This window comes from Pyxicephalus adspersus, chromosome 4 (genome assembly GCF_032062135.1).
Source record: "Pyxicephalus adspersus chromosome 4, UCB_Pads_2.0, whole genome shotgun sequence".
NCBI lineage: Eukaryota > Metazoa > Chordata > Amphibia > Anura > Pyxicephalidae > Pyxicephalus > Pyxicephalus adspersus.
Genome location: NC_092861.1, coordinates 115,296,078 through 115,308,575, shown reverse-complemented (window position 1 = coordinate 115,308,575; position 12,498 = coordinate 115,296,078). Strand labels below are relative to the sequence as shown.

The 12,498-nt window shown below is 35.7% G+C and overlaps 1 protein-coding gene across 1 annotated transcript in view; it reads left to right on the top strand.

The window, feature by feature from the left end:
* Positions 1–12,498, top strand: part of TULP4 (TUB like protein 4) — a 66,415-nt gene that overhangs the window by 43,451 nt on the left and 10,466 nt on the right. The window contains exons 5-9 of the mRNA XM_072409366.1: positions 327–507; positions 8,835–8,969; positions 10,083–10,249; positions 10,630–10,854; positions 11,381–11,615. Coding sequence (XP_072265467.1) covers positions 327–507; positions 8,835–8,969; positions 10,083–10,249; positions 10,630–10,854; positions 11,381–11,615 — 943 coding nt within the window. The remainder of the gene's footprint in view (positions 1–326; positions 508–8,834; positions 8,970–10,082; positions 10,250–10,629; positions 10,855–11,380; positions 11,616–12,498) is intronic.

Below are 12,498 nucleotides of genomic sequence, written 5' to 3'. Positions count from 1 at the left end.
CTTCTGCGCATGCAAGGAAAGAATGAACTCCTGCATGCCTGTATGGAAGTTACGTCAGTAACAGGTGAGTATTATGTTTAGTTCTGTTCCACACCATTATGTCTTTAAAATAATATTTTTAAATAAATAGTTTTTTATTTTTGAACCTAAAAGGTTGAATATTTGCTTTATTACTCTAAAATACTGAAGTACTAAGTAGAACTACCAAACATAATTTCTGCTTTAAACTGATTTTATAAGTCTATTTTTAGTGATGACATTGAACTGCATATATATTTAGTACAGAATACTGCTTTCAAATAACACAGTATATTCTTGTTTTATAGGTGTTGTTTGGCACTGCAGATGGTCAAGTTATAGTAATGGACTGCCATGGCAGAATGCTTGCCCATGTTCTCTTGCATGAATCTGATGGTATAGTGAGCATGTCATGGAATTACCCAAGCTTTCTAGTGGAAGACAGCAGTGAAAGTGACACAGACTCTGATGACTATTCACCTCCACAAGGTAATTTATATTTTCTTTCTTTTTCTCCTTTAATTTCATATATCATGTATTGCTTATTTATGATCCTAAACTAACTTATGATGCAAGTGAGGACCCCAAATGACACTGTATACGGATGTATCATGGTATTTTGCATGTGTTTTTTTTTTTTTTTTTTTACATTTAATAAATTAGAGTTTAATCTTTAAAATCCTGGTGCAGCCTGCAAGCTTTGAATATAACATATGTAGGAGAAAGGAGGACCTTGGCCTAAGTACCCATACAAGAACCTAGAGAAAGAAAGATATGTTGCAAAATCAAACATTTTTCCTTATTTCTAAATCAGGTGAAACTATCATGACAATGTAAGTGTACTGTAAACATTAAATTAAAAAAAATCTAAATATGTAAACATAAAATAAAAGGAATTGTTTTAAAAATGTAATATACAGCTACAGACTCCAATGTGTTCTCTCATCTCTAGAATCAGACTGCACCCTTTAGGCTGCACACACAGGCTAGATTTTTGTTGTTGGAAACTATTGTTTTTAACGCCAAACAACCGAAATATGTATGATCAAGCACTGTACACGCAGTGCCGTTCTGTTCCATGGAGAGGGGAGAACGAGCGAGCCACACCACTCCCCTCCTCTCTCTTCACTTTGTTTAACTTCGGGTAATTTGTTTTCTGTTGTTCATGGATCCGCCAGGATAAATCCGTAAACGACCTCAGATCATGCCACATTCTCATCCAAAACGAGCTCTGCGGCTCATTTTGGCTGAGTGTCATCTAACATGTATACATAGCCTAAGTGTTCAGACTGGATTAGGAACCACTAACGGTCTCTGGTTCCCAAATGTGTGACTATTATGATTTACCAGTTAGTTGGATCACCAGAAACGTTTAGGTATGGCAATGTTTCCATTTTATTAACATTTTGTCTTTCTGCTGTGGTAAGAGACCACAGTTACAAGGCAAAACAAGAAAAATTCAGACAAAATTCAATGAGTTTTAATGTTTGTTAATAGGTATATATTTTAGGTATGTGTTTTATTGGAGCTAGAAAGATAATTAAATAGTAGAAGATTAAGTTGTTTTAATTCATTAACTTATAATTGATTTATATTGACTGTTAATCTAATTAAATTAAAAGGCTCATCTAAATAAATTTAGAGGTTTAATTGAGGCAGACTATTTTTAGACTTGGTGTTTTTAGTTTATTAACTTGTCTTGTTTAATCCTTAGGTTGATCTGATTTATTTGCTCAGTAAATTGGTATAAATGGTTATTAGGTTAGGTTGCTGTCCTTGGTACTGACTGATTCAGATTCAATTCATTTGATTTTATTGTTTGGTCTTGGAGCTTGTTGGTTTGGTATTGATTGGCTTAGAACTTTATAAAGTAAAATGAATAAAATTCAAACCTAGATGATCAGAAGCTTAAAAAATGTTTGTAATGAACAGTGGTGTGAGAAGGGTTTTTGGAGTAAATTACAATATTAATACAATTATTAATAATCAATAACCACATAGTGATGCTAACACATTTTAACAGATAGTAATAATAAATTTCAAGGGCAGATGCTGGGAAGTCTCTTTTTATACATGTAAGCATGCCCCCAGAACTACATATCCCAAAAGCCCTGACCCACACAGTGTGGTTGGAATGAAGATTTCACCACTGTTTTGCTGGCCCACTTTTGGCCCACTAAAATTGAAAAGGTGAAGACTGGAAAATTGTTGGAGTCCCAATTTCTATTGCTACATGCAGATGATCAATATTTGGCGTCAACAACATGATAGTAACTTAGACACTAACTGTTAGTACACATTGGGAACTGTTTAAATGCCACAGCCTACCTTAGTATTGTTGCTGAACATGTGCATCCCTTTATGACTGCGGACTACCCATCTTCTGATGGCTGCAGAATAACGAGCCATGTCAGTTCAAATCATCTCAAACTGGTTTCTTGAACCTGACAATTAGTTCACTGTACTGAAATGGTCTCCGCTGTCACCAGATCTCAGTTCAACAGAGCACTTTTAAGATGAAGGTGATACACCCCATGGATGTGCAGGTGAGAAAAACTGCAGCAACTGCTTAATGCTAGTCAATTTGGACCGAAATCTCTAAGGCTAGGTACACATGTGCTAAAATTGTTGTTGGAAACGAACAATTAACAACCAATCATTTGATAATCGTTAACAAAAAAAGTGCACAACAACGATGATTAACAAGAATTGTCGCTGGAACAACCATCCTGGCGGATCCATTTGGGCGACGATCGTTAACTATCTATTGTGTGCACAGTCATTCAGTGATCGTGGATTGTTCTGCGGTACACTTCCTCTGTTACATGTCGCTTCCTGCATCGCTCAAACTAACGCATCTAGTGTGTGTACATTATTGGTGGATTATATTTGAACGATCGTATCATTACAGAATTGTGCACAAAACGATCGTTCAAAATAATCATTGCTCTGTCCTTAGTCGTTCATTTTCTAATGACAATTATTGCACCCGTCTGGCTAGCCTTAGATATGTTTCCAGCAACTATTTGAATCCATGCCACAAATAGTTAAAGCTTTTCTGTATTTTAATATTTTTTTAAGGTTTTAGAAAGTGCATACTTTTTTAAAAGCAAAGAACATCCTTACATTTTGAGCAAAAAAAACCCTGGCAGGTCACAGACAAACTGTACACTAAACAGCGCTTATAGGCTTATCCTAACCATAAGTTCCTGACAGGTATACAACTAACCACAGGCCCCGGTGGACATTGACCAGGTACTGTTCAACTGCTGCCAATGTATAATCCACCAATAAAGTCATGACTGTAGCTTAAAAAAAGAATGGAAAATACCATCATCTGCTTTCAACTAAATTATTTTTCAGGTAAGGTTTGGTAGCTTTTGATATACACATGCCAATCTTTCATTAGCCAGCTGCTTCTTTTCTTTATAGCTCAAAGGGCCCTTTAAACATTGGTTTGTCCTAAACACTGTTTTATAGGATCTGCAGTGGAGTAAAACTATATAAAAATAAAGCACATTTGTTGAGAATGTCATCCCTTGAGTTCTGCCAAACTTTAAGAGATTTGAGTTTTTGGGAGTTATTTTGTTTGTTTTTAAAGGAATCAGGAAAAGGCCATATCATTTGTTCATATTTTTGCTGAATAGGGCACATCACCTCTGAATTATTTTGAGTCTAATCTCTGGAGCAAGATGTGATAGAGTTGGAACATCTCTGGAGATGGGCTTAATGTTTCTTTACCTGTTTAGAGCTGAGGGTTTTCTTAAGTTATGGATAAACTGCAACTTATGAAGGCACTCCAAAGCAGAGCTTACAGACTTGAAGCACTACTCACCTTAATGAAAAATGATGTAAAAAAGGAATTTTAAATGCCATCATTTAGAACAAGATGTCTCCTTTGTTGGTCCCAGATCTTTTACAGCACTATATCTGACAGTCAATCATTGGGGCTTTTCATCATTTGGTCACAGCTGGCACTGGGTTGCTGAACTGTGATTATATCTCATAGACAAGCACGGTCACCAGGCGGTTTTTAAATAAATACTAAGATGGTAAAGGGAAAACTATTTTTTTTTTCACATTATACTCATTTGCTTGCTTAAAATAAAACATCTCAGCAAGGTGACTATGAAAACGTACAATTTGTATTTTCTTACAGTGTTTAAATGTTTAGCCTTGACAAATTGGTGATGGTGTTTTACTCACAGAAATATTCTTTTAAATTTGGCCAGGCACACTAGCCATGTAAGAATTGATGACCCCACTTACAAAAGGAAATCAATTCCAATGGTTCTTGTATTTTTTTTAAGCTTTACTGGTTCAGCTCTGCTTTAAAAGCTCCAGCTGCCATTACATTTGAGGACTTCAAACCTCTGGTTATTTCATTAATTCACAAGGCTGCTAGTTGACTAGTTAATGTACATTATTAAGCAGTCAGATTTGTAGAATAGAATAAGAGTGTAGGAATCTCGTTGTTTCATGCCCTCCTGTTGGTATTCTATCAAGTACCAGTGTAGATACCAGGCCCAGTATACTTGGTATTTTGGAAGAGGAGGAATTACTATTTCCTAAACTAAGAATGTCTGTCCAGTGGCTGCATCAGCTTAATTTAGGTTAAAGCTTAAAAAAAAAAAAAAAAAAAAAAAGTTAAATGCATTTTCAACAATTTATGCATTTTCTGTGTTTCCAGAAACTATTTTAAAAGATTTTTACTTTAAAGGATAAATGCGTTTTTCAGCTGGTTGTACGGATCCTTTCACCTTCACCACCGATAGCCACCACAATGTTTACAGCTTTAAGAAAAATCTTTTTTTCTTCTTTTTTTCCCCATAATTATTATTGCTTGCTCAGTTTATCCCTATATTTTCTATGCACATGAGGCAAAAGATAATCGGGATACCGTCCCATATAAGAATAGAATTTCAATTAAATACTGTCAACATTACATTAGGCCATTGGTGTCGTAAACAAATAAATGAAGTAAGTTTTAAGGCATTTGTCCACTTTTAGGTATGTGAATTGTATTGTTTCTATTATATTAGTTTCAGGTGTTTGTGTTTTTTTTGTTTTGTTTTTTTTACACTTTTCTGATTTTTGTTATATACTTCACAAATTTTAAGCAAGTTTTATTAATCTTTTTTTTTTTTTTTTTTTTTTAATAATCCTAAATGTTGTAGTGCAGAGGATCATGTACCTCAGTATTATCCATGATATTTCCTAATTTCCCTGCATGTTATCTTAAGATAAAGCTTTACAATATGCCCGTTGTGAATGTTTGACAGCTACATAAATCAGGAATACATTGACATGTCTCTGAGTCATCATGAAGAGTGGGTGGTAGTATATGACTGTTTAATATCTTCTGAATCACGGTTTATTTTCTAGAAGTAAAAACTAGGAAAGTAATTACTATTCTTATTACAGTGCAACAAAATTCGCTTGAATGCTTTGTTATTCCATATACTATGGAATCAAATATTTAAAAATAAATATATTACATATGAATATTAAATAGATTTTTACCTTGTACTGTGAGCCCCAATGTAACTCCCACCCTAGGCTTTAAGTGTCAGGGAAAAATAATATTCTATTGAAGGCCTATTCAAACTACTCCATTCTTCTGCTCCACAATACTGCATGTGCGTTGTGTCATGTTGTGTCATATTTTACCGTGTGCTGAAGGAAAACTATTCATTTTAAATGAGCTGCCATGTTATGTGTAATTGTTAGCAAAATAAGCTTTCGTAATTCTATACAGGATTAGAAGGAATGGTGTAGGTCAGTGGCGTCAAACGCTGGCACGCGGGCCAAATCTGGCCCGGCACAACCTTTTTTTGGCCCCCAAAAGAATTTTTATTATGAAATTGCAGCTAGTCCCCCGCTATTGCAATCTGTAGTAACGGCGGGCCAGCTGCAATTCATTTTAAGCTGCTGTTCTATAGACGCCAGTACAATGCTGCTACTACAATTCCCGGCATCACTCGCGTCTCTGCCTATGCGTGGCCCCGCATTTTATAGACACCAGGAAATGTAGTAGCGGCATTACCCAAGTCTATTGAACAGCAGCCTGTGCATGGACCCCGAGGAGTTTATACGTACAGGTAAGTTCAATAATCAGCAATTATTAGGATTATTATTATCAGGAATTATCATAGAGCTATTGCTATATTAATTGTTTTACTGTGCCAGGGAATGCAATGTGAAACCAAATGAATGCAGCATTGTATTTGGTTTCACATTGCATTCTCTGGCAAAGTAATACAATTGTTCTCAATAGGAAGAAACAAGAACACATGAGAAGAGCATGCAGTAATATGCATTGGATTGATCTAAATAATTTACATCAATTCACTGAATATTACGGCATGCTCTTGCCATGTGTTCCTGTTTCTTCTTATTGAGATAAATTGTTTTTTCAATAAATTTCAAGTTTGGCCCGCGACTTGGTCTAAGTTTTTACTTTTCTTCCCTCTGTGTATTTGTGTTTGATACCCCTGGTGTAAGCTGTTGCTTCTCAAACCTTTGCAGTGCATTGTCCCTTCTCTTTGCTACCTGCGCAATAGCTACCAATTGGATGGAGACTTGATTGCGATGATAAACATCTTTTTTTTTGGCCTTTCATAAAGCAAGCAGAGATGAGCAAAACTTGAGTTTTCTTATGTGGGAAATTAAGGAATTCTGCAAAAGTAGCCATTGAGGAAGGCAAAATAAAGATGGTGTTTGAATTTAAATGGGTCATGAGGAATACTATTTCGCTATTAATAACCTTTTTTTGTGCCATTTAGTAATATTTAATAATATAATATTTAGGCAAACTTAGTTTCACTCATTTTTAACAACAGGCTTTTTAAGGCTATTGTGAGTGAGGTGAATTGGTGCAGTAAAGCAGTGTCTGAATCCATAATTAAATTGCTCAGCAGGTAGACTGTGCTCTCTTTATGTATCTCAATGTTTAATTTAAGTATACTTTTAGAAATCAGCTGGATGTTTAAATTCTGTGATATATTTGTTAATTTTATAATGTTTGAGAATTCTTGTTGTACAGGGCGTTGTGTTCTCTTTTTCGGATAAGGGTCTTTTTTCTCTTCGATTAAGGAAGCAAAAATGTTTTAACCCCGACACCAGCATCTGTTTTCAGGGCATGTCCACATGCATAAGAGTACCAAGTCTTTGGGTGCATGGTTTACTAGACTGGAAGGTTGTCCTTGCTTCATTGGCTAGCTTAATACTGGTTTTGACCCAATTTTGAAACTAAGTGTATGCAGCTTGTCTAATAGCACACTTCAGTTTGATTATTATAGTTTTATTTTACATCCAAAAATAAATTGAACACTGTGTATCCATTCCAGTTGGAATCGGCAACAGCTGTGTTATACATTTATTCATTGTAAATTAATCAACAGAAGAACATTGTACGTTATTAGCTGGAAGCAAATACATAATGGTAAATACTTTAATGCAGGAATAATGTAATTGTATAGTCAAAGTGATGCATTATAATGGGTTTCTAAATTGGCTATCTAAAAATAGATTCTTTTAATTCAAGATTGTAAAACCCCTTGGTCAGCCATTGGGAGGTTCATGCACAGTGCACAAGGTTAAGATTTATTTAATTCTGAATGCATATCCTGGCTAAATGTGTTCTTGTGTCAGGATTTTGTATATTGTTAGTTTTGGCAAGGGATCTGCATGCTTTTAGCGCAGAATTATGAGAGTTGGCAAAATTGGATTAAATTATGGGTATGTGATGGGGCACAATTTAACACTTATGTGCAGGCAGAGAAGAAGGATATGGGCTGCATTGGGGATTGTATGTTGGGGGTGGGTGGGAGGAGTGTTAACCCCTAAGGTGAATCATTTAGTTTTTGTATTTATTGTGGGTGTATTGTTTTTGTGTGTGTGTGTGTGTGTGTTTACACTCCTCAAGTTTGTAAACATAGTGGTGATACCTTCAATGTCTTCTCTATCCCTGCTAATATTTACCAAAACCTTCTGGCAAAACCAAATTGTTATTGTAGTTACTGTTTGTTTGTTATGCAGTAGGTATTCCGGGACTGAATGCAATAGTTCCTATCAACTTGGGGGCTCATTGTCTTGTTGCATGACCTGATTTTTGGCCAAGCATTAGCTGTTGCACAGATGGTATCACATTTTAACCTAGAATACTTTGGTATAAAGATGAGTTCATAGCAATTGCAAATTCCTCCTCTACTATGCCTAACAGTTGGTACAAGGTGTTTGTGCTGATATGCTCTGTTTGGTTTTCTCCAATCCTGATGAAATACTTAATGGCCAGACATCACTACTTCTAAAGCCTTCAACTTAGCGAACCTAAGCCATGCTGCCATGTTCTTTTTAGAGATAAGCTTTCTCCAGGCTATTCTTTCCGAACATGCCATACATGTTAATTTTTTTTTCTATTTGTACTGTCGTAAACATTATCATTTAACAGGCCCAAGGCCTGTTGAATCTGAAATGAGGGTATTTTTTAGCAATTGTTTTAAGTATTGCGTCGTCTGATTATAGGGTAAATGTTCGGGAACATCCCAACCTCCTAAAATTGGTCTTGAATGTTTTCCACTTGTGAATAATCGCTGTAGAATGAGGGGTCGCACTATTGAGAGACAACGGCTGAGCATTGTCACCATATAACCTATAAGATCACCTGGTACAAATTAAAAATAAACTACAGGTTAAAAAATATTGAAAGTGCAGAATATTTGCAGAATATTGTATAAGATTTTAGTGATTGGTATTGTATCTACTTTCTAATTTTCTTAGTTTCTTGATTACCTTACCTTCATTATGCATTGCAGATGGCCCTGCTGCATATCCTATCCCAGTGGAGAACATTAAGCCACTGCTTACAGTTGGATTTACGTCTGGGGATATAAGTTTGATGAACAATTATGATGACTTATCACCAACAATCATCCGCTCAGGGCTGAAAGGTATGGTCAGATTTTTTCTAATTTATTATGTCTTTTGTATATAGTACTGTACAAATGTCTTCATGTCTTAATGTTTTCATTACATCTATTAACATCAATTTTCTTTGAAATAAAATGTTATATGTTATATGCTGTGTTTTAAAGTCAGAGACATGTGCCACATTCAATACTCAACCAATATGTATTTATGATATATACTATTCATATAAACAGTTATGAGAAATAGTAATATAACATTTCATGTATGTAAAAGATGCAGGCAGGTCAGGGCCACCAAACAGAAGTGCAGATTGTTTAATTATGTATTTTCCTTATTACTGGTTTAATAATTTTAAGACAGAATTACTTTACCCATTCTTTGGATCCAGAGATCATCATTGATGCCTAAATGCCCAAAACCATATTAGCAACATCAGCAGGCACTGATTATTGTAATGATGACTGTTGCAATATAAAATAGTTTAAAGACAAATAAGACTTTTTTACATTGTTTTAATAAAAAAAAATGCCTGTTTTGTTTTTTATGTGCAAGTGTATGTGAACCTGAAATCTATGTTTTCTTAGGCAAATCATATGAATTGTTTATTTGAAAATACAGCAAGCAGGAGAACTTTTTGCAGGCTGAGGAAAGCACCATTGTCAGCCAGTCATGCTAGTTGTATGTTGGGGTGCATAAGCCTGCAAGATCTGCACAGACCTTATAGGCAGGCCCAGTGGCCATATGAAAGAACACCGCTGACACGCAGACATGGCTACTTCTAATTACTTGACAATGGCCTATAATCTACATTCTGATGCAATGCTAGAATTCTCCTTAAAGCCAAACTCAGAAGAATAAAATCAAAAAAGCCAAATTACTTGCCTTATCCCTTGCTGCCGCAGACTACTGCTGCTCCATCAGACAAAGCTTCTTCCCTACTCCAGTCTGTGGGTTGCAGACATTTTTTTAATGTTCTCCGTGACTAAAATGAGCATTTTACCCTTCTAGTGAAAGGGGATTTCCACTATGAATGGTAACTTTAAAATTTCTCCATGCTTCATGTATTTTTTAAATAATTAACATAAACGTACCATTGGTTGCTGATAAATGTTGATCCATCTTTTTGGTTTCAGATGTAGTGGTTCAGTGGTGCACACAAGGAGATTTGCTTGCTATCGCAGGGATAGAGAAACAAAATCTTTTACCAGATCTCGGCAATGGTCCTTCTTTGAAGAGTGCCCTTATAAAGTTTTATAATGTGCGTGGAGAACATATCTATACCTTGGAGACTCCAGTACAGGTATAAAAACATTGTATTGTAATTAAAATTTTTTATATGGAAATCCAATAATACCAAAAACTACCTATCCCTGGGGCTGTCCCTGCAATCTAAAGGTGACATTCTTGATTAGGTTTAGAAAAAACATTAAAAGCATTTCATACCTTCTCCCATATGATACTGTTGGGGACCAGTCATAAAAGAGGAACCAAAGCTTCAGGATTCGTTTTATGTTAACAAACATGCGTTGTTTTAAAATAATGGATGTGCTAAAAGTAAGATGCTTTCTAAAACAGAAAAAATAGTACAGTTTTTGTTTTTATCTGGCCATTTAGGCAGCTTTAATAATTAAAATTTTACTTTCTGGGAAACTAACCAATGTTTAACTTCCTATTTTGCAGCGTCCTATTACTTCCATTTGTTGGGGCCATAGAGATTCCCGCCTCTTCCTGGCCTCAGGTCCGGCTCTGTATGTTGTCCGTGTGGAGCACAGGGTTGCTAGTTTACAGCTTCTCTGTCAGCAAGCAATTGCAAGCTCCTTACGTGACGACAAGGATATTAGCAAACTAAGTCTGCCTCCTCGGCTGTGCTCTTACCTCACCACCGCCTTTATACCTACCATTAAGGTAACTGCAAACATGTTTAACAATTAATAATTTTTTAATATTATAATAAAGTAACATGTTTATCAGTGATTAAAAAATGTGCCAAGTAAGGTAGTCCATAGAATTAGGTTTCATTTGTTACATATGTACAGAAAAGTAAGATATGTTTTCTTTAATATGTAAGTCTAAGTTAATGCAACAATATGCTTTGATGTTTATGAATCAATAAAAATATTTGATTAGCGTTCAGCAATTCAGTTATATTAATACAAAAGCATTAAAAAAAACATTATTTAACTTCTGGAATGCCTTATAGCAAGCAAAACTGTAAGGCAAGGAGCACCGATTATGATCACTGGTTTACTGCTTTATAATTGACTTGCTTTGAACTGCAGAGTGTTTCCACTTATTTTTGTAGAGCTAATAGTGTATGGAAAACAATTTAAGCTGATATGTGTACAAAAAAAGATTTAAAAGGCAGTAGGTTATTACTTATGGCATGCCAGGATTTTTTTAATTGTTACTTTTTTTTTTTTTTTTTTTGAAGCCTCCTATTCCTGATCCCAATAACATGCGAGATTTTGTGAGTTACCCTACATCAGGAAATGAGAGGTTGCACTGCACTATGAAGCGGACGGAGGATGATCCGGAGGTTGGGGGACCTTGCTATACTCTTTACTTGGAATACCTGGGTGGACTGGTGCCTGTTCTCAAAGGTCGAAGAATTAGTAAACTGCGTCCAGAGTTTGTAATTATGGATCCTAAAACAGATGGAAAATCAGGTATTTAAAAAAACAATTGTAATTTGTAAAATAATTTAAGTGTCTTTCTGTAGAGAGTAAACTTCAACTCTTTGTCCCAATTTGTATTTGATATTAGACTACTGCACAACAACAATTTTGCTACTGGGAATACCACATGTGATTTACATGATATTGAGTGTACTGCTTCCAAATCTGAACTCAGAATTTGCCTATCACTTACAGATTTTAGGTTATAGGCATGCTATAGATGTTCAAATGGTTGGTAATTGGGTAATGTATTTTTACATGGGAACAGCTGCAGCTACCACTATTCCTGCTGCCACCACTATTCCTGCTGCCACCTCAGCTGAATCATGTCCCCTGGTGGCATGCATGTTCCAGCAGTGTCTGGGCATTTCTGGGCAAGTCAGTGAGCTGACGTCAGAAATAGGTATATAATAATATATATATATATATGTATATGAGGCAAGATGGACCAAGGGCTTGTCTCTAGTGCAAAACCATCTTATTGGATAGTACAGCTAGGCCATAGTGAGTCTGTTTTCAGCTAAGGTTGAGTAGGTGCAGCTGTATTATTAAACCAGACAATTTATGCTACATTTGTGGCAAATATACCCAGTGTGATCAACGCAAGAACCTAACCAGGAGGGTGAGATTTGCTTACAAGTAATACTTTGGATGTGAAATTGGAGATCAGGGTAAAAGTTGGGCACCTCATATCTGCTGTCAGGTGTGTTATGTTGGCCTAACACAGTGGTTGAATGGGAAAAGGAATAAAATGCCTTTTGCTGTGTCTATGGTTTGGCGTGAACCAAAAGACCATCACTCGGACTGCTACTTCTGTATGAGTAAAATTGATGGGTTTTCGAAGAAGACTAAGTCAAAAATCGTCTATCCTGAT